At 40.5% G+C, this 21,177-nt stretch overlaps 2 protein-coding genes across 6 annotated transcripts in view; one reads left to right on the top strand and one right to left on the bottom strand.

Moving 5' to 3' along the window:
• Nucleotides 1-325: 325 nt before the first annotated feature.
• Nucleotides 326-6,953, top strand: LOC117943377 (twist-related protein 2-like). Its single transcript, XM_034869465.1, has 2 exons — nucleotides 326-1,501; nucleotides 6,087-6,953. Exon 1 carries the CDS (start codon nucleotides 596-598, stop codon nucleotides 1,166-1,168), a length of 573 nt encoding a protein of 190 aa, XP_034725356.1. The 5' UTR covers nucleotides 326-595; the 3' UTR covers nucleotides 1,169-1,501; nucleotides 6,087-6,953.
• LOC117943376 (histone deacetylase 7-like) overlaps nucleotides 4,098-21,177 on the bottom strand; it is a 44,040-nt gene continuing 26,960 nt past the window's right edge. For 3 of the 5 annotated variants that reach the window (XM_034869460.1, XM_034869461.1, XM_034869459.1), the window contains 10 exons: nucleotides 20,205-20,312; nucleotides 19,888-19,943; nucleotides 18,610-18,697; nucleotides 17,851-17,970; nucleotides 15,168-15,265; nucleotides 12,127-12,245; nucleotides 11,455-11,588; nucleotides 11,268-11,352; nucleotides 9,698-9,845; nucleotides 7,221-9,597 (listed from right to left, as the gene is read on the bottom strand). In XM_034869460.1, the coding sequence (XP_034725351.1) occupies nucleotides 9,549-9,597; nucleotides 9,698-9,845; nucleotides 11,268-11,352; nucleotides 11,455-11,588; nucleotides 12,127-12,245; nucleotides 15,168-15,265; nucleotides 17,851-17,970; nucleotides 18,610-18,697; nucleotides 19,888-19,943; nucleotides 20,205-20,312 (1,005 nt within the window). In that variant the 3' untranslated portion in view covers nucleotides 7,221-9,548. Of the gene's footprint in view, nucleotides 4,123-4,790; nucleotides 4,814-7,220; nucleotides 9,598-9,697; nucleotides 9,846-11,267; nucleotides 11,353-11,454; nucleotides 11,589-12,126; nucleotides 12,246-15,167; nucleotides 15,266-17,850; nucleotides 17,971-18,609; nucleotides 18,698-19,887; nucleotides 19,944-20,204; nucleotides 20,313-21,177 lie in introns of those variants that run through there. The other 2 variants (XM_034869462.1, XM_034869463.1) reach the window with 2 other exon arrangements.

The following is a 21,177-nucleotide window of genomic DNA, read 5'->3' as shown; positions in this document are numbered from 1 at the left end:
GACTGTCAGAAATACAAGGGTTAGATTAATTTATGTCCTAGTAATGAGCTGATGAACAAGAATGCAGACATGAGGGTGCATATGGACTGACGCTTCAGCCCCAAATCTGGAACCCATAAAGCCTCAGACATCCCTGCAACATTAGACACAGCACTTCTTATTGGCTGAGAGGGCCACTTACCCCCTTCCTCCATCGCCCGCCCAGCTAACGCACACTTCCTGCATCTCTGCCTGTCCCAGGCCGGACCACGCCCTCTGGAAGTCCGCTTAGCCAAAGAGAACTGCCCGTAGGCCTTGGGTTAGAGTTTGGGTATAAAAGAGGCAGAGGTGGACCTGCCTGTCAGATGGTTTGTTGTTGTTCTGTCTGCCAGGTTGAGAGGGGGAATGTGAAAGTGAGAAATTTAACAAGGTAACCAGGAAACAGGGCAGCCACAGCCACGTCCAATCCGATGGAGCTTCAGAAGCCGTAACTTTCTTTGACAAGAGAGAAAACTTTTGTTAAACAAGCTTGTCAAGTTCAGGTTTGTTGTCGCTTGAAAAAGAACAGCGTCTTTCCTTTGCAGTGGAGGCTGAAAGGTTGTTTGTGGACGGTACAATGAGAGAAGAGGTGTCCTGCACCAACTCCCCCGAAGGAGGTCTAGGCGCAAGCGAAGAAGAACTGGAAAGAGGATCGAAGAAGACCCTTCAAACAGGAAATCGAAAACGTTCACCTTACCCCAAGAAGGACAGTCTCTGTCAGTCAGAGGAGAGCAGCACCGGCAGCCCCACCAGCCTGCTGCCGTCTGTTCCGAAGAAGGTGAAGAAAAGCCCTTCGACAGTTGTGTCGTTGGGCCCCACGTCGCTGGGCCCCAGGCTGGATCAACCCTTCGAGGACCTCCACTCTCAGCGCGTCATCGCCAACGTGCGGGAGCGTCAACGCACTCAGTCCCTGAATGATGCCTTCGCCTCGCTACGCAAAATCATCCCCACGCTACCTTCAGACAAGCTGAGCAAGATCCAGATCCTGAAGCTGGCCTCACGCTACATTGACTTCCTCTACCAGGTGCTGCAGAGCGACGAGATGGACGCCAAGCTGGCCAGCTGCAACTACCTGGCCCATGAAAGACTGAGCTACGCCTTCTCCGTCTGGAGGATGGAGGGGGCCTGGGCCATGTCCGCCAGCCACTAGGATCCCATCGAACTTCTCTCCTAAACCCTCTTGTTTCCACATCTCCACCCCGCTGCCTGTGTCTGTGTTTGCCCCCATTTTCTGACCTCTGATTTCTTCCCCTTTTGGGCTGATCCTAACCTTTTCATCTAAAATCTTTCCAAACATTCCTGCTCTATCTATATGCTCTATAATGGTTCACTCCATCGCTACACCATTAATAACATTCAGAGTCTGATCTTTGCAACTAAAACCTCTCACTGTTCCCCTCCATTGTTTCCACCTCCACTGCTCCCCCTTGTCTTTCCTACAGTTTAGTCCAGTGCAACAAGACGTTCCACTAAAGCCCCTCAGGTATGTACAATACACACACACACACACACACACACACACACACACACACACACACACACACAAACACACACTTACATACACACACACAGCATGAACACATACAGAAAGCATACAAACACGAACATGTACATCACTTCTGTATTCACCATGTCATCAGCACATGTGTCTTTCCTTCTATGTTCCAAATAGACTCAAGAATGTTTCAGTACATTATTTGTAGCCTTTCAGCTCAACAAATAAATACCGCAAATGCACTTTGAAAATAAAATCCCCAGGCAGGAATTTAAAAAATCTGTGCTGGTTAAGACATCTTAAAGTATCCAGTTCAAATAGAAGCAGAGATTTAAAAAAAAACATTTTATTTTAAAAATATTTGTGAGACATGCAGAATAAATTATTGTGAAAAGGCTGGATCACAGATGTGCAAGAACAAAGTTGTTCTATAAAGCACATTCATGACTGCACATAAACTATTGAAATTTCAATAGAAAGATAAACTGTTAAGTTAACATCAACTGAGTGTTTACATACAGTGCTTTACAGCTATGAAGGTTGTTTAGCCTTGCATTCAGGTGTAAAAATATACAATGAACATTGTTCAGTTTTTTTATGCAAACATACAAAGCTGTTCTTCAAGTTATATAATAACATTATATGCAAATTATTTATCTAATTCTTATATATGAATGTGAATATTTTTTATTTCAAACAAGCACTGAATCCATTATCTTCAGTCACAAAACTAAAACTGTTCTGGGACATTTTCCTGATTTTGTATAAAGTAATATGCTGTTAGTTTAGCTTGTTACACAAAACTGACTTAGTAAATGTTACGTAGCTCAGACAAGTGTTGGTTCTTTGTCAGTTTATGCAAAATGTTTTTCCATTCAGGGTGCAACTCTTGCAAACAAGTTGTCAATGTCAAGAGCCATTTCAAAATAATAAATTGCATTAGTAAAATGACAGATCTAACCAAAGTTAATTTGAACGTTAATACATATCTTGTAAAAAATATTTCATGTAAGATTACAATACAAAATGCATCACATTCAATTATAGCAATATTAAAAATGTCAACAAAAGATATATGATGTAAATAGTAATTTTAAAAGTCTGGTAAACTACTAAAATATTTGTAAAAAAAAGAAAAAAGAAATGTCTATAAATCCTGTCCAAACACATCTTAAACATCTCTTGAAGTCATGGCAACAGTGAACATTAAAAAACACAAATAAAACAATAACTTGATCAAAATCAACGGTTTAGGAGCATTGTTTCATAAAAAGCATTTTTAAGCACTTTGGTTGTTTCACTTTGACTAAACTGAACTAACAGCACGTTATCATCATCATAATCTAAACTCTCCAGTGTTTGACAGACCTCTGATGTCTTTAAGACAAACGTTTTCCTCCAGAATCTGTAGGATCGACTTCACACAGGGTCTGGGTTTTTTCAACCTTTTTAACAGACACCAGATTCCTGCACAGGTACAGCATGAAAGGAGGGAAAGAAATGGAGAGTGGGGAGAAATAAGTGGAGGCACATCTCTCTCTCTCTCTCTCTCTCTCTCTCTCTCTCTCCCCTGCAGCCTTGCCCTCTCTCCTCAGGATCTTGTATCTTGCAATCAGGCCCCGCCGGGGCCCAGACTAGCAGGAACCTTTAGATTGGAAACAGTTGTGAGGTATTAGGAAGGTGTGTGTACCAGGACTGGGGTCAGGCACACAGGCCTGTGTAATGGTGTGTGTTTGTGTGTGTGTTTGTAGTGAACTTTAATTACCTTTGCAGTGTGTATGTGTGTGTGTGTGTGTGTGTGTTCTGCAGATTAGTATACACTTGCAGATGTTGTTTTGCTGATTTAATCTTCCCCCTCTCCTGGTTTTAGTTTTATAAGACTTACCGTTTTTTTTTTGAAAAGAGTACAAATTATGTTTTATTATTTAAAATGACAACATTCAAGATAACACTTCAACTGAAAAAGAGCGGGGGGCAGAAATGTGACAAGGTGCAGAGACTGTGTGGAGGTGAATGTGCGTTGCTGTGTTGGAAGGAATACACAGTTTTTAATCAAACAGGTACATACACTGACAGATATTTGAACAGACATAATTGCATTCATACAGAGTTCCAAGCTATTCACTGTGCAGGAATCACAAATAATACTACAAGTACTACTACAAAGGCTATACACAACATATATACATTACACTGTCCAGACACACACATTTAGCCCCCGGCCATGTGCACACTGCAGGTGTTCCACTCCGCGTTATTATCAAACCTCCAGTGGTTCCAGCAGCAGACGTTGAGGTCTCCACTGAGTGCTGTGGATGAAATGCCAAGGCCCCACATGGTAGCGGAGCGTCCTTGAACGCAGCGTGGTAGTTATTACCTACCACTTTGCCGGCTCTGCCTGTTATCATCAGCTCAGCAGGGGCCACCACGGAAAGTGCTAGAAATTCAAGGCCTGAAACTGACCAGAACATCTAAGTTTTGGAAAGATGATGAGGTTAGAAAGAGTCTGAGACACATCAAAGACAGCCTGTGTGTGTGTGTGTGTGTGTGTGTGTGTGTGTGTGTGTTTGTGTGAGTGGTTGTGTGTGTGTGTGTGTGTGTGTGTGTTTGTGTGTGTCTGTTTCTCTGTGTGGTGTAATTTAAAATAGTATGTATACATGCGTTTAATGACATTATGTGTAGTCACTTCTATATGTAAATACCCACAGAAAATATCAAGAATGACACCCAAAAAGTAAAGTTACAGCTTCTTTTTTTAAAAGCTTAAAAAGTCTGCTTTTCTTGATCCACATCACTTCTATGATGGGTGGTATGTAGGGGCTGGACAAATTAATTGGAAACTTGACAATAATTCATGGCGATGTGTTGGGTTGCGGTTCCTTGTAGAAGGTGTTTTGTATTTTGTCCACCCATCATAGGTTTCTTTCAAAAAACAACAACAACAACAGGATGATTTATTTGACCTGGGTTACACCACGTGTACACTACATGAAATGTATCCCTAATATTTTGTACTGTCACTGGGGGAACCTTGATAGTCTACAGCATGCACACACACACACACATGAAACATGAACGGCGGACAGATTTGTACATTTTGATGAGGTTGATTTTAAGACGTGGGTGTCTGGCTCAGGCTGAAACTTACAGAATGAGAGGATTGTTCTATTTGAGTTGGAAAAAAGCAATACTCTCCTTTCTGTTTATACTATAATCAAAATGCCTGTCACTGATCTTTCTTCTGCCGGAACTCCTGGCTTTGTTGCGTCTGTGTGTCCGTGTGTGTGTGTGTGTGTGTTTGTGCATGTGTGTATGTGTTTTACAGTTTGGACTGACCAGCTGTTGGATGCTCTACTGTGCATATTAATTCTCTGGCTTTCACTCTGGACTGATCTGGGACCAGATGTAAATTCCTCTGCAGCTCGTTTAAAAAGTCTCATCCAGAAGTTGTGGCTTCTGAGAGTCAACTTTATTTTTAGAGAGCCTGTGAGCCGAGCACAGGTGGGAGGGTTTTGTGTGTGTGTGTGTGTGTGTGTGTGTGTGTGTGTGTGTGTGTGTGTGCGCGCGTGTGTGTGTGTGTTTGTTTGTGTGTGTATTACTGTTTGTGCATTTCACTGCTTCATGCACATGTGCTTGTGCATTTGCATGTGTGTTGGCCTTGCTCAGACAGCTGCAGGGACAGAGCGTTATGGAGGACTGACTTCTGATTTGACACGTAGGCAACCAAACGCAGCTTAACTTGGGTCCAAAATGCATCAGGATCTGTCTTTTACAAACACAGTTTGCAGAAACAAAAACTGTTTTGTGTGATTTAATATAAGAGTTTAAATAATAATAAAAAATATTACGATGTAAAATTGAAATACTCCCAAAAATACTCCAGAAGCGCACATAAAGATTGTTTTCTGTGAATCTTGTGTACTCAGGTAGGCATCTAAATCTTAGAGTGGTGCCGTCCGAAAGTAATTACTGAATGTACATAAGTCATACTACTGCAGAAAATTTGCAGACCACAAGCACTATCAAACATAGGGCTTGATTTTATTAAAGTTTTGAAAAACAAGATAAACATATAAATGTCAGCTTCGAAAGTAATTTTTGCTTATACAAGATAAAAGCAAATGCAAACACTTCCATTACATGACAAAATAAAAGCTTTTGAGTTACAGTTTGTACATTTTATGGCAAAATGAAACTCATGTGAGGGGATGACACCCACAAACGTACGTCTAACTCTTTCTGACTTCTTCTTCTCTCTGTGTGTCTTTCTTGAAGCGTGGAAAGACACACTGTAATTAGGGTGAACTGAGAACTCTCCAGATGAAATGTTTGCTTGTTAAAACAAGAGAGGAGAAGTTAAAGGAGCTGTAGGGATTTTTCCACATTCCACTAAACAGAAGTGTTTGTTTGTACACACATTTTCTAACCTCAACAGACATCTCAAAGACTTTCCATGAAGTTCTTTTTTTTTGCAGAAATATGTTTCAGAATGAAACACATGTATGACATGTCTTCTTCTCTTGAATATGTTACTTATCATATTACCTCATCTCTATGTATCTTATCTCTGCAGAAAACCAACAAATGGAAAATTCTCCACACTCAAAGAAGAAATCTTTTCCTTCCTCCCGAGACAAGACCCATTTTCTATATTTTTTTAATCTTTCAAAAAACCTTTTTCTCTTTTTCTGGACACATGCTTGACTCATGACACTGAGATGCACTCTTGCAGCTTGACTCTAACAGTCCAGTGTTTCAGAAACACTGGTGAGGACATGATAGTCAAGTGCTGAACATTTGGAATGATGAAAACAAGGGGAAAAAAACAACAGCTGGCCTGCGTTGACAATGAAACAAAATGGCTGCTGGTTTGAGTGCCTTGGGTAACACCGTGATAACCATCATCCACCTGACTCTTCACATCGGATGACTCACTGCCAGACGGACTTTAAGATGACTCATGATAATGGCACAGTGATGGTTAGAGGGCGGTCACAGCCAATGAATGTTTACAGCTAAAATGCTAATAAGCTAATCGCTCTGGCTCTCAAAGCCCAGTCTTGTGGGAAAAAGAGGAGCATGAGGATTCTGACGCAGATCTTCTACTTTGTTGTGCTATAACAACTGGATAGCTTTCTGTGTATTTTTTTTTTCTAAGTGTATCTGTTTGTGAATTCGATATATGCACTCTGTCTTACTTTGACTCTGCTCATGCATTACACTTGGCTTTAATGAAAAATGCCCATGGGAAAATGTCTTAAACCACTGTTCACATTTTAGCCACTATTACACTTCTGTTTATTTTCACTGTAGCTTTTCTGTTATTTGTGAGCTTTGCAGAAAGTAGTATTTTAAAATGCAAGACAATCTGATAAATGTCAATTTCCTGCAGCTTTATGAAATATCTTTGCAAACTTGTGTTTCTCGCAATAATGCAAAAAATAAAAAAAAATGCGCCAAAGGGATGAAGTGATTCCAGACACAATATAGAGGATTCATTTGAAACCATAGTAGTCTAATTACTGTTTGATCATGTTTCTTTTGTATTGTTTTGCATTTGCTTTTGATACATTTTATTCTGTCAGCTCCTGTGGACAATAAAACTCATTTTTAATGCTGTATATAAGAGTAATATTTTGATAATCAAAAGAATAATGCATGACGTATCAGGATTCAGTAGTAATTTAGATATGAGAAGAAGCTGTGGTGAATTTGGTATTTTACCTTTATTAAGGATTTCTTTTGGAAACAAAAAAAGTAGAAAAGACGAAGATAGACAAAAACACAAAACAAAGTCATTATGTACACTGTACAGATATAAGTCAGAGAGTCAGATAAGAGAAAACTGGACTTGCCCGCAGTCTTAACTTAGATCCAGTTTGTTGAGGCTACCTTCACACAGGTTGGTCAGCACAATACTCCAAGGCACACAGGCTGAAGATTTGGCCTCTAAGTACATACAGGGTTCATTTTTTAGCTCAAATACAAAAATAAGTCATTTACATGAATTAAGACAAAAGATAAGACATCAGATATGTCAGCTCACTGTTATGAATGTTTTCGTAAAACTTTCCAAGGTACACTTGGACTGTCCTACAGCTATGGAGTTGAAACTCACCGTCCTTCGTTTTCACATTTTCATTACATTAACAAAGATTTGACAGGTTTTGAGTTGCGTTCACAATGCAACATAAAGAAAGAAACGTACGTTGGCAAACGTACTGCACTAAAAAAAGGAATAATCCATAGCACCGTCAAAATTGTGTTAGACATACAAAGAGCACTTCAAAGACACATACTCTTAATAGAATAGATTTTTTTTTTAAAGAAATTAATTTGTTTATATATCCGTCCTGTGTTTTTTGTGCTGTTTGGATAGAAAAAAAAACATTCACAAATTCTTCAAAGTCTTTGAAGTTCTTTAAGCCATGCCAGTCTTGGGACGGCACATTGTTCTCATAAACTTTGGTTGCGTTTAACCTGTGTCCGATTGCACTGTGTGGATATTCAACTATCTCAGTATTATTCAACTATCTCAGTATTAACTGTCTCAGTATTTCTGCTAAAATTGCGTTATTTGGTCCGGGGAGCAAAACATCCCCGCCGCTGACGGTAAACAGAATGCTGCTACGTTGATGATGAACGAAGTACACGTCAGTTTGTCCTTTTTTATGACCAAAATTAAAGTTACATAATAAATTTACAAAGTACAGCAGGAATGCTCATACACAGGTAGAAACACTGGTCCACTTAACAAACATGATCAAAGTTCAGAAGTCATTGTGATCTTCGAATCCTGAGGGCTATGGAAGTGCACTTTAAGTGCGGGATTGTCATGATGTCTTTGGATGGGTCTCATCCAAAATGTGATTTGCATTGTCACATATACAATCAATTCTTAGTGGTCACGCTGCACTGCAGCATCATGGGTGATTTCTGTCTTTGCTGACGTGTAAAGAACGTCTTTCTCCCCTGATATTGATACTCCAATGACTAGAGGCATTAGCTCTTCATCTACAGTATGTCTACGCTTTTAAGATGCACTTCATCAAAGACTGCTGTGTCTTCTTTTATCTGCCAGGGAGCCAAAACAATAACTGCAGCCATATAGAGTAATGCTGCATGTGCTCCACTGACAGGCCAAGAAAACAAGAAAAAAGATGATTTAGGAAAATATGTGGACATACAAAACAATATGAAACATATGTATCACAGACGTCACTGTAGCTTCACTCTTACTGGATTCTTAAACAAAACAAAAATCTGCTGCTGACATTCACAAATATGTGTGCCAAATGTCAAATGAAAGAATATTGAAATTAACTAAAAACACGAACGAACAAAATGTTTGATTGTCAACATGGCCGATATGGCTGTGTCTCCTCCATCTTGTCAAGTTCACATCACAGAACGGTGCAGTGCAAAACGCTCAGAAGCTCCTGTTTTTTTTTTCTTCCTTCACTGGATCTCTGTCACATTCAGACAAATTACATCATCATAGTGGGACGCGGAGGATATGTGCTCTCCTTCACCGGCACGTCTTTCAAGGCGACTCCTTCCGCTCAGAGTGATTGGCTTCAGCAAGCCCAGGTGACCTTTGACCCCGCTTTCAAGGTTTCAACAGTGCGAGGAGTCTCTGGCAGGTCTTGAGGGACCATTTACAAGGTGACTGTTTAAAGTTGCAGAGCTGTGTTTGTCAAGAGTGTTCATGTCAATGCTACAAGAGAGTGAAGATGTTTCATGAATTCACCTCTGGTTGTCTTTATTTTACACTTTTTCTCAGTTTAGGGACCAGGAAAAGCCTGTCGAGGTGTCGTGAGAGTATGAATGTTTCCGAGGGGAATGTTGTTGCTCAGTGTGTTTGTGTCAGACAGCAGCCACGAGTTATACTGGTGGAGGAGTTTTTGTGAGGTGATGAATACAGTGGTCGAACTGAGGAGGAAATCTGCTTCTAGTGATGGTCTAAATGCACAGCTTAGTCTGTGTGTGTGTTTCCATAGACTTGGTTGAACGCAGCAGTCAGGATACTCTTTCCTCAGAGTGAATCATCTTTCTCTGTCAGCTTTTCTGGCCGTGTCTGTTTCCTTAATGAACGAGAAAACAAAGACAAAGATGGTATGATACATAAAGTGCGGCATGTTAAGTCGCTAAAGCAGAAGATATTAAATACAATGTTGTCCCTACTTGTCGGAGGTGATCGCTCCCATCGACAGCGAAGCGATGGCGCTGACGGCCTCGCTGTCCGAGTCTCGCCTCAACCGCCGTCTTTGCGCCTGCAGGTAGGTCAGATCCACGGTGGCGGCCGAATCCTTCACACTCTGCCAGTACTCACCTGCAGGAAGCCGGGAGATTAAAAGGAGGGAGAGAACGAAGGGAGGAGAAAGAGAGAAAGATTAATGGCCTCAGTTGTTGGTATGCCAGTGTTGTTTTCATTCAGAATGCTTCCTTGAGGGAAAGTGCCTGCACTGCATTATTGAAAAGCAGTACATGGTGTTTGATCCACCAGTTGTAGCTGTTTGATCTGAATATAAGCATTGCCTGTCTTATAAACAGCCCTGGGTCCAAATATCCATGTTTATAATTTCAGAAATGTAAACTCAAATTAAACTTGTTCTCTCAGGGTCTCCAGACTTGAGTCCTGTGACACACAGTGGAAGTCAAATCAATCCGTGTTTGTAAATGTGTTTGTCTATGAGCGTGTGTGTTCTGGCTGTGCATGCAACTCGCATATATTTCACCCCGGGCCAAAATTATGGGCTTAACATTCTTGTGGCTTTGCAAATATTTTTAATTAATCTAATTTAGTTAGGATAACATTTGTGTGCAATCAGGAGGGGATGTTGCGAAGGTCGTGTGCCAGAGAAGTGTTTGAAGATAATTGGAGCCAGGGTGGCCGTGTGTGTGTGTGTGTGTGTGTGTGTGTGTGTGGGACGGCTGGAGGGAGTGATGGGAGACAAGGATGTAAAGGAGGAGAGGTGGCCAGTGAGCAGGAGGGATGAGGAGACGGAGGGAGAAAGAGTAACTAAACAGAATTATTTTCTTTTTATTGAAACTGATGGAATTTAAAACTAGAAAAGTGGATTGACAACTTGACAAATATTCAATAGATTATTAATTCAATTGAAAATGTTTATAATAAATAAAACAATAGTAGCAGAAGCAAAGTTGCAAAGCAGAAGTTTTCAAAACCCTAAAATGTTGACATTAAAACCCCTGTTATTATAATGTGTAACTATATATATATATGTATTTTATATGTATATATTTACCTCCTATGTTATACACCCCTACAGTTTTTGTATAAACTTTACTGGCCACCAGTCAGATCAGAACATATTTGATTAGATATTAGCTTAGAGATTATTTGAATATTAGGTTGAAACTTATTTTAATGTGTCAAGCTGGGTCGGGTCTGGAATTGTTATAGCGATTATTTGCAAGTAGCGGGTTGTTTCCAATGCTGAGCAGCAGGTTTGTAAAACTGGAAACAAGCAGGACTCTGGACAAATTTGTTAATGTTTTTTTTTATACCATTGTTATTTTTTTGCTTCATTGGCCTATAGGCATATAAGATGAAAAACGGTGTGTGTTAACATATGGCGGATTTATTTGTTGATGCGCCCACTACCCATCACAGAAAACACAAAAAATGTGTATGCCTGTATTTCTCACAGTGCTGCAAACCCTCTGAATGATGTGCTGCTGAGGGCTCTGAATCATACGGGTTGTGTTGTGTTGAGGTGTCACTTCTTACCCTGAACCTGGATAACTCTCTGCAGTGACTGGACAGCATTTTTACAAGGCTTCTGGTCCAACACGGACTGGGACAGAGGCTCCACCTGGGACACAAAAGAGTAAGTAGTTGGATGAAACACAATAGATATTACTCCAGACACACAGACACACAGAAGCACACACACACACACACACACAAAACTCACCTCCATGCCTAGCAAGGCGCTGACGCAGGATTCCGAAGCATCACAGATGGCCTTTAGGTCATGTCCCCCCTCCAGAGCCAGGACCACCCGACCCCCAGCAAGTGACATCAGCTGACGGGTCAGGAAGCCAAAACCTAGTAGAGAACAACACACAGACACATGGACACACGGACACACGAACACACAGACACACACACACACACACACACACACACACACACGTTGAGTCAGATAATGAATTGATTAAAGGATTTCTTCAGAGTTGGTTACCATCTATAGTTCACGGCAGTGCTCCCTAACTTCTTGATGCCATTCCTTTTTTATTTATATCAATGCTCATCATTTATCTAAAAGTTATTATCATTATCCTGCATTCAAAATAAGGATATTAACATAAAATGCAGGACAACTTCATATTAACTATTAACAGAGGTAAACAATGAAACAAAATCAAAAGCAGGTTCATATGAGGTCCTTCAGGAAACTAAGACACACTTTCAACACCAGAGAAATCATTACAGATATGTATAAATAAGTATGATTGGATTCCAGACTGAACTTTGTGTGATGTTAACACTGATTCATATCTATGTCCCTATGTTTTTCCGTAAGAGTATGTTATTGTAATGGGAATGGTTGCTGTATAAGAATGAGGTGCTGATTGAGGCTTACACTTGGCTGTGACTTTGTAGCCTCCAAGTGATGACACATGTCCTTCGACAGCATCAAAGCCAGCTGACACCAGCACCACATCAGGGGAAAACTCATGGGCAATGGGCATCACCACGGCTCTGAGGAGGAAGAGAGGAAACAACGCTCATGCCTTGAACCAAATGCTGTATCGAACGTTACATTCATGCAAGTTGTCTGGCCTCGCTGAAATAAGAAGAGTACATTTAAGAAATCATGCTTTCAACAGTCGTTCATAATTTGTTAAAAAGAAAAAAAAAGATAACTTGGAACAGTAAATAGAGGAGAATAATGCAAGAGGGAAAATCATTGAGGGGTTCTTTAACATCAGAATGGACTGAAACAGATTAGTTACTGTATAGTAATAAACAGAATTTTTAAGTTGCCGGTAATGAACAAAAATAAACATCAAACTGAAATCCCTGCAGAGTTGAGGTGATTGATTTGCGACCATAACACTTGTTCAATGAAATACTTTTCTGGATTGTTAACTGCAAACATTTACTTCATTGAAAACTCCATCCATTTGAAAATGATGAAAGATAAATTATCAAAGGCCATGTTCCAAGCGCTTGATCTCTGTTCTTGATCCACTCCTGGTAAGTGGCCAACACTAGAAGGCGGGCTAGCTCCCAGGTGTAAAATGTGTGCAACTGTTTAAATGTGAAGCAGAACACTTCTAACAAAAAACGAAACATGAGCGCTTTGAAAAACTTTCGCGGATATATAAAGATTAAAAAATGGTAAAAGTAAAGGACATTTAGGCAAGTGGTAAACACTGAAAAGTTTCTTTTTTTGCAAGTGACACAAGCAGATAAAAATGAGACCTTTGACATATCTGGACTGAGACGCCCACATACTGTATATGCTACTCAGGGGAGACCACTTTCCTCGCCTCTATGCTCTCCTCCTCACTTCCTCTCGTCTACCGCTGCCAGTTATTTAGCAAGAGCGCACGGCCCATGCCGCGTTTGATTCTCTCTCTCTTTCTCTCTCTCTCTCTCAGCGGCAGTTCAAAGGCGTTTGTGTGCGTCTGGTTCCTATTAGGAGCTCGTCCCTCTTCTCACGTCACTGACAGCCAGCCATCTGGGATCCATTGGGCCTAATTACGCCGCCTTTGGATTCCCTAACAATGCACCCCCCACTTCTTCTCTCTCTTCTGCTTTCCTCTCCTCCATAGTTTGTCATTCATAAGTAGCCACTGAGAAAAGCACATTCAAATATGTGCATCTACAAATATATGTTATGCACAAGCCAAAAGATATAGGTATGCTCTTTCTTTGAAACTGACTGTGTGTGTGTGTGTGTGTGTGTGTTTGCTGTGCTACCGGTGATTAGACTGCCCTTAAATTCTGACCACCTTAGTAATCCTCCACACATACACACACACACACATACATACGTACACACAATGCCATTACACTTAATCTCAACACAGCTGAGCTTTCTCTTGATTGTACTAGAGTCCCACTGCCACTCCCGACCACAATATTTCCCCTGTCACTGACACACACCCAAAAACAGAGACACACATCATCAACCACCGCTAGTTTTCTGTTCCATCCTGATTAGAAACACTGAGTCTGGAACATCCCGTCGTCTAAATCATGTATTTAAATTGAATTACAGAACTGGCATCAGACTAGATACTTAATTGCATAAACATGAATTCATGATGCATTAAATTTTGTCTGCATAGCGTGTTATGCTTTTATTTGCACCAGTTAATCCACAGAATGGTGGCAAAGTCTACTGAAAAATGTTTGTAGCATGTGTTTTTAAAAAAATCCCTTCTGTGCCGCTTCATCTATTTTGCTTTTTAAACATCTTGATAATGATGCTGCAGTTGCAAACGCAAATGACAGTTTTACTGTTATTGTGTTTTTTTTGGCCTTAATTTGATAGTTGACAGTGGCAGCAAATGTGGGGTCGTTCCCCATGATGACTTGCAACAAAGGTCTTTGGCCGGATATGCACCCCGGACATCACAGCTACGTGGTATGTACCTCAAACCACTGGACCACCAAGATGCTCTTTCTCCACAGAGCTTTGATTCAGGGAAAGGTTTCTTGGGGTAAGACACAATACGGCACAGTACTACAGTGTGGTTAACTGAGGAAGTTTACATGTGAAAACACTTGCCATTTACCAAACTAGATGAAAAATACCCAAACCAGACGCCTGCTCAGGAAAAGACCATTTGTGTCTTAATAAGCATTCAGAGCTCCAGTAAACACTGGACTTAGTGTTTCTGAGCCTGCCTATTGGCTCTATGGATTTTTACCAGTATGGGTTAGCTCATTAGCATCTTTCCTTTGACGAGGGGCCCACCCACTGAGTCTGCTCCCAGCAGCAGAGCTCACATAATGTTTAATCATCTAGTGGCGAGCCAGTGTTGCTGACAAAGTTTGTCACAGTGCAGAGCAGCAGCAAATTTAATTCATTCAGGAAAAATAGCTTAAATAAAATTAAATGTGGTAAGAGCAAAGTTGAGTTTTACTAACAACAATCAATGAAAAGTTGTGGCTTATTGCCATTGCAAAAACCACATCAATGTTTTATTGTATAGACAGTGATTACTGCCAACCATTTTTTAGAGGAGACCAGACTCAAAGTTGAAACCCTGCTTGAGTATGTCTCAAAGGTGTTGCCTTCCAGTGGGCTTAAACCAAGAGGAGAAATAATGTCTTATTTGTTGTCCTCCTGGGACACGCACATCATTCTAATTGGTAAAAAATCAAAATAATATGCTCTCTGTCTTTTCTTGACCTGGCAAACAATACTTGAGGTGATGTAAATAATAACCTTGACAATTAAGTAACACATTTGATTGAAAGCAGTATCACAAACAAAAACATATGACGGCCTAGATGTAGGGAAGTATATAGAATTTGTAGCAAATAGAATTGCTCAAACCAAACGACGGTGCAGACCTTTAATTTTATTTTATAAATTGCAGAGTACGACAGTCTCATAAAAAAACATGATGTGCCTAACAAAGAAAGTTTGCGGCTATTCGTTACCTGAATGCAGCCAGGTACTCTGCATCACCCATGGGAGGGTTCAAACCCCCTGTCCAGCCTACATTCACATTGAAGCCTTCGCCTGCACCTGTACCCACCTGAATAGAGAGAGAAAGAGGGGAGAGAGAGAGTGAGACAAAGAGAGAAAGGGTCTCTGTGAATGTCAGTAGAGTTAATGAGTCCCAGATAAAGTTGAGAAACTGCATGACAATGACAGATTTGTGTCAAATGTTCATAAAATAAGCAAGGCTCTTCCAAAACCTTGCATTGCACCAATAAAGGAAAAGTTACTGCATCTCTTTAAGACAACACCAGGGAGTGATTATGATTTTTAAATTAAAGACTGATGGCTATTAATTCAACACCCCTGTCCCTCCATTTTGATTTTGATACAATTTGTCAAATGGCCTTATAAATCACTCTGAGCCACAACAGAGCTACACCCGTTTATGATTCCCAAGATTTAGGATATAGCTATACTGGGAAATATTTGGAAATTGCTGCCTGATCTTGTAAAATGTTATTTTTATATACTGAAATTACAATATTTGTAAATAACTGGAATGACTGTATATGTGTTCTGTAAGACATTTAGCAGGTTTGGTATGTATGACATGTCAAATAAAACATACATGGAATACTACGCTAACATACTTTACATATTTACATTTTATGACGTACAGTAAATGATTTAGTGAATTTCTTTGCTGTACTGAGCTTGACGTGTACTTCCAAAATGCCAGAGTGGATGGAGGCTCTCTCAGTTTGACCTCAAATATTTGGGGCAGAGAGTGAACTGAGGCCCGGCTCTTGGAAAGAAGGTTTAAAGATTCCTGCCTTTCTCTTTGTAGTCCTGCTAGCAGCCATTTAGCTCTTCTCAAACCCCTTCACCATCAGTCAATGTGTCAGTTTGAGGGTAGAATGAGGAGGTTGATTGACGTACTCTTGGCAACAAGGCGTGGTAATTGCCTTTGTGTGTTTGTGTGTGTGTGTGTGTGTATAAATGTGTGTGTATGGGTGTGAGAGGATGTTTAAAAGAATGCTGATGAGCATTGCAGAGTGTCTGTCTCCATTCTTCTCTCAGTGGACGGGATGTTCACAGGGCAAACTAAAAACACATGAGGCCTTCTGTCCTTTGCCAACTGGTAATGTACCCGCGCACGCACACACACACACGCGCACACACACACACACACACACACACACACACCAATTCCTGCTATTGCTCCAAGTGTTGTGCACTCCTCTCTGTCTTCTTTAACTCTTTCATGTTTCAAGAGTTGCTGGACTGGATTAAGCCGTCGCCGACTTCTGTGTGGTACTCGGCACTCTCTGTTATAGCTATGACATCACACCCTTACCCCATGGTGTGTTATATACCTAGATGGGGGACAGTGAGACTACAGAGGTTTACCGCACAGCTCAACAGAGGTTGAGAGGCAACTTAAGGCAAAGCCACATCCAAGCCAGCAGTGCGTTTTATGTACCGTCCCTCATCGGGGGATTTTATGGGAAAACATTGACTATTTTATCCTCATTATTGTGGGGGAGGATGGGAGAGTAAAAGGAGGGGATATGGGGGGAATTGAATGGGTTGTGGATGCCACCATGGATTGGGGTCAATTCATCTGACTGGGGATAGTCATCACACTTGGTTTCTGGTAAGACCGCAGGCAGAATTCATAGGCATCTCAATTTCCTTTATGCAAACATAGGCATGCAATTCAACTGTAGACATCCTGTTGTGAGTATTACATCCAAAACCCTGAAGCCTCTTAAATAAACTACAACTAGGGAAATAAACCTACAGCAGATACACAAAATCAAAAGGTGATAGGCTTACGGCAAGTTCACCGGATAAACAAATTTGCAGCATTTGGAAATTTGATGTTGAATAAGTCAAAAAGTTGCAGGAATGACAGCAAACTAAAGCAAACTCAGCTAATATGAGTTATTTATGTTAAGAAAAAACCCTAAAACTATAAAACAAATTCTAAATGTTGTTGAAAAGACGTTTTCAGATTAAACTTCAAGCACTTTGTGTTCAGCTTTGTTATTGTAGGCAGCTAAAATTACAAGATTACGTTGCTTGGATTCCAGTGGTATGAATAAAATATGTTTAATCTAATCGAGATAGATCAGTGTCAATTGTCTGATAGCGAATTGTAGGAAAGATATTTTAATCGTAATCCCTGGTAAACTGCAAGATAATCCATTCTAACTGTCCCATTTTTCTCCAGTGCAATGCAGACTGTGATCCGTCTTCATGACCAAATTGAGGTTATAATTGGGGCATTAAATCATGTTGATTATTCTGAGATTTATTATTACAATCATTCTGATAGTTTTGACAAGTACATGCTAAACACAAGGCTCTTGATCTCCCTAATTGCCACTGGAATCACATAATTACCAAATATTTCTATGCCAACATATCAATTTCCACATGGGAGGTATTATTATAAATTCTGTATTCTTAGGAGTCAACGTAATAGAATATACTCTGATCATCTACTCTACAAAGAAAACCTGTGTTGTCAGTATAGTCTCAAGTGTTGTTATTTTGTTCTATCGTGTATCTAGGTACATGCAGAGACACACAAACACACAAAAACATTCAGCCATTACCATAACAACACAAACAAAGCAGAAAAACATAACACTGCTGTGGAAGACTACCAACCTCACTGGGATGTCCACTACCAGGAAAGAAGTTGCCATCGTCATAGCGATGTAGAGAGATGTATAACACGCTCGGGTCATTATAAAAGGCTTCCTGGGTGCCGTTGCCATGGTGAACATCCTGGACAGTGATTGGATGACAGGTTAGAAAGTTGCTGAGGACCAAGCAGGTATTTCACAGATCATTAAAACCTTGATGGATTCCCATTTTTGTTCAAAACAATTTAAATCACTCAAAAGAGAAATTCATTGTCTCCTCACCTATTATGACGTATGTATAGAACATATGACCCAAAATGCAGAGCATGGTCTGTAATACCTACAAGGCTATTTCCCTGTCAATGGCAAATGTGTTTCAATCTTAAAAGCTTTTTGATGAAGCAAGTAGTAATTAGTGTTTGATGCAGTAATATGTCAGAGAGCACGGTGTGTAAAGACATGGTACAGGCTCGTGTAAACACACATGGTGAACAGAGACAACCATCTGGCTGCGGATCAATATCTGCATGTGTGTGTGTGTGGGTGTGTGTGTGTCCATATGACTGTGTGTGATTTTGTATATGTGACAGTTCAGATCTCACATGGAGACCAGAGATAACAGTCTCTTAATGAACAAAAAGATTAATTGAAGTGCTACTGTATAGGGCTACTCTGCCTCTGGGACCTTGTTCCATGATACATTTGTGTACCAGTGTGTTTTCGTCTGTTTATTCCTATCCATGTGGAGACCAGTGATGCTGGTCTTGCGGTGGCTCCTCACCCAGTCCACGATGAGGATCTTGCTGACGTTGAGTTTGTGTTGGAGCTGCTTGGCGGCAATGGCCACAGAGTTGAAGAAACAAAAGCCCCTGTGGACAAAAAGACAGGAAGCAAGGCAGCCACATGTTTTTATCAGAACAACATCTTCAGAAAATTCATATAATAGAATCCCCATATGGACCTTAGGAACCTCTAAGACATGTCTCCAGTTGTTTGGCGTCATGTGGTGGCTATTCAGTCCAGGTTGTGACAATCACGCCACTGACTTTAATGTGCAAGTCATAGAGGGAAACTGCTGCCAGGCAAACATTTACTGCAAATATTGGTGAAATGAGGATCTTTCATTTAAAGTTGTTTTGCATTTCATCTTCCACTGCTGACAAACAAAAAATGGCTTTTCATATTACAACATTATGCTGAGCCTAAATTCTTGTACTTCTGGGAAATGCAGAACCCACACATTTTGTGAAAAACAGAAAACCAAGCTTATCAAAAAATTCCCTTCACATTCCAAATGATAACAACGTGAATTGCTGGCAGGACATGTGAGATGATTTCAGAGAAATGAACTTACAACTCTGTGCAGCAGTTCCCTCAACACTGGCTGTCTACAGTAAAGGTATGCAAAAAAAGTGTTGATGTATGAAAAACAATTGGCAGTGTCAGCAAGGGTCGTAAACTGTGTGTGCCTTTGTGTGTGTGTGTGTGTGTGTAGATGGTGTATCATAAATGCTGTCCAAATCTGCTCATCAAGAAAAGTCATTATCATCCCATAAATAAACAGTGACAAGCACTGCTGAGCACACACACAGTCCCAGCTGAATGTGGTTACTTGGCTAATGCCTCCAACCAAGATTGACACAAATCAATGCACACAAATACACACACACATACACTGTACACACTCACATGCACAGTTTCTTTTAAGGTGCCTTGCTCTGTGTCTTGAAAGTGTAAAAGAAACTGAGCAGAGAAGGTAGATTGCCTCGGGCATCAGTCAGGTAGCACACACACATACATACACACACACACACACACACACACACGCACACACACACACACACACACACATACATTAAGTCAGAGAGACATAGGCTCTTTCTCTCACTTTCTCTCTCTCTCTCTTTCTCTCTCTTGCTCAGAAGTGTAGCTGATCTGTAATAAATCCTTTGAAACACTTTGTCAAGACCTCCTGGTATATGTATGTGTGTGTGTGTGTGTGTGTGTGTCTGTGTGTGTGTGTGTGTGTGTGTGTGTGTGTGCGCGCTGCTGTACTTACAGAGGGGAGGAATGGTTTGCATGGTGTCCAGGAGGTCTCACCACTGCAAAGCCATTCTGTGAGAGGAAAGCAACAACTTTAAAACCTTTCTGCTTTCAGGGGTTAAGCTTACACCTGGCTAAATTGTATACTGCACAGCTAAGTTCATTGTAGACAACAGCTATCTACAGTAGGAGAATTACTAAAGCTCTACTGTCAAAGTGTATATAATAGTTGTTTAACCCACACAACCTATTATACTGCAGCTCTTAAAATTAAGTAAAAAAAGTAAAAAAGACATGTATTTGTTGAAAAGGTATTTGGTAACAAAGATACACCTTTAGCTCTCCTTGTGCCACCTTCAGCGCAAGGTCTGTGACACATCCTGCAGCAATACGGGAAGCTACTGATGTGTGAAGTTCATTCCAGATTGTATCAATGTCTACCTGTAAGTACAAAAGAGATGAGTCAGTTTCAAAGTCAGCCACAGATATGACTTCTGTTGGAAGACATGAATAATTCCTCCTATAGTGTATTCAAAAAAATGTGTGAAGGTGGACCTTTAACATTGTTGCATTGTTGCATTAATTCTCTATAGACCCTGTCTTGTGTTTCAATGTTACTCCATGTTTCAAAGCTCACTTTGGTGGTGTGCCGTGGTGGAACAATGAAATCAGAGGAATTTCTTTTATCACAGTCTTTGCCATCTTGTTCCAATCACTGCTCTTCACCAGAGCAGGCAAGGTCCGGAAATCCAGGCCGATCTGTCGTCTTATCAACTAACACCCAGCCCCTTTCTTCTTTTCCTACCTCATCTCCTCTCCTACTCCCTTATCTGCCTCATCGCCTCTCATTGTGCTTCACAACAGTTTGTGATGGGCATTTCTATGTGTGTTTTGCCACAGTGCTTTGGGTCCTTTTAGATCGTCTTCATTGTTCCTTCTCTGATAGTCCATTGTTAAATTTAATTTATTATGTTATCCTACCTTCACAATTCTTCTTCTGTCTTCTTTTTTGTTTTCGGTATTCTAATTCCCTCTTTGCACACACCCATTCTCTCTGAATATGATCCAGTTTCACTGGAAGGCATCGCTCCAAGCTACAGTCTCTATGCGTATCCTCTTTCTTCCCTTCTTCCTCTCTCTCTCTTCCACATCTCACCTTTGTACAGCCTTTTGATTTCTGATTGGGTTTCATAGTTATCTTAGCCAAAAACAATAGCATAAGCAATTTGTAGTATTATTAGTTTAATTGTGTAATGAGGCATAATCAGCAATGTAATGTTTGCTGTACGCAATTAGATAAGTGGAA

This window comes from Etheostoma cragini, chromosome 4 (genome assembly GCF_013103735.1).
Source record: "Etheostoma cragini isolate CJK2018 chromosome 4, CSU_Ecrag_1.0, whole genome shotgun sequence".
Lineage (NCBI taxonomy): Eukaryota > Metazoa > Chordata > Actinopteri > Perciformes > Percidae > Etheostoma > Etheostoma cragini.
This window is presented reverse-complemented; position numbering and strand designations above follow the sequence as displayed.

Excerpts from the sequence above, each read along its gene's own strand:
- LOC117943377 (XM_034869465.1), top strand. The coding sequence starts at position 596 with ATGAGAGAAGAGGTGTCCTGCACCAACTCCCCCGAAGGAGGTCTAGGC.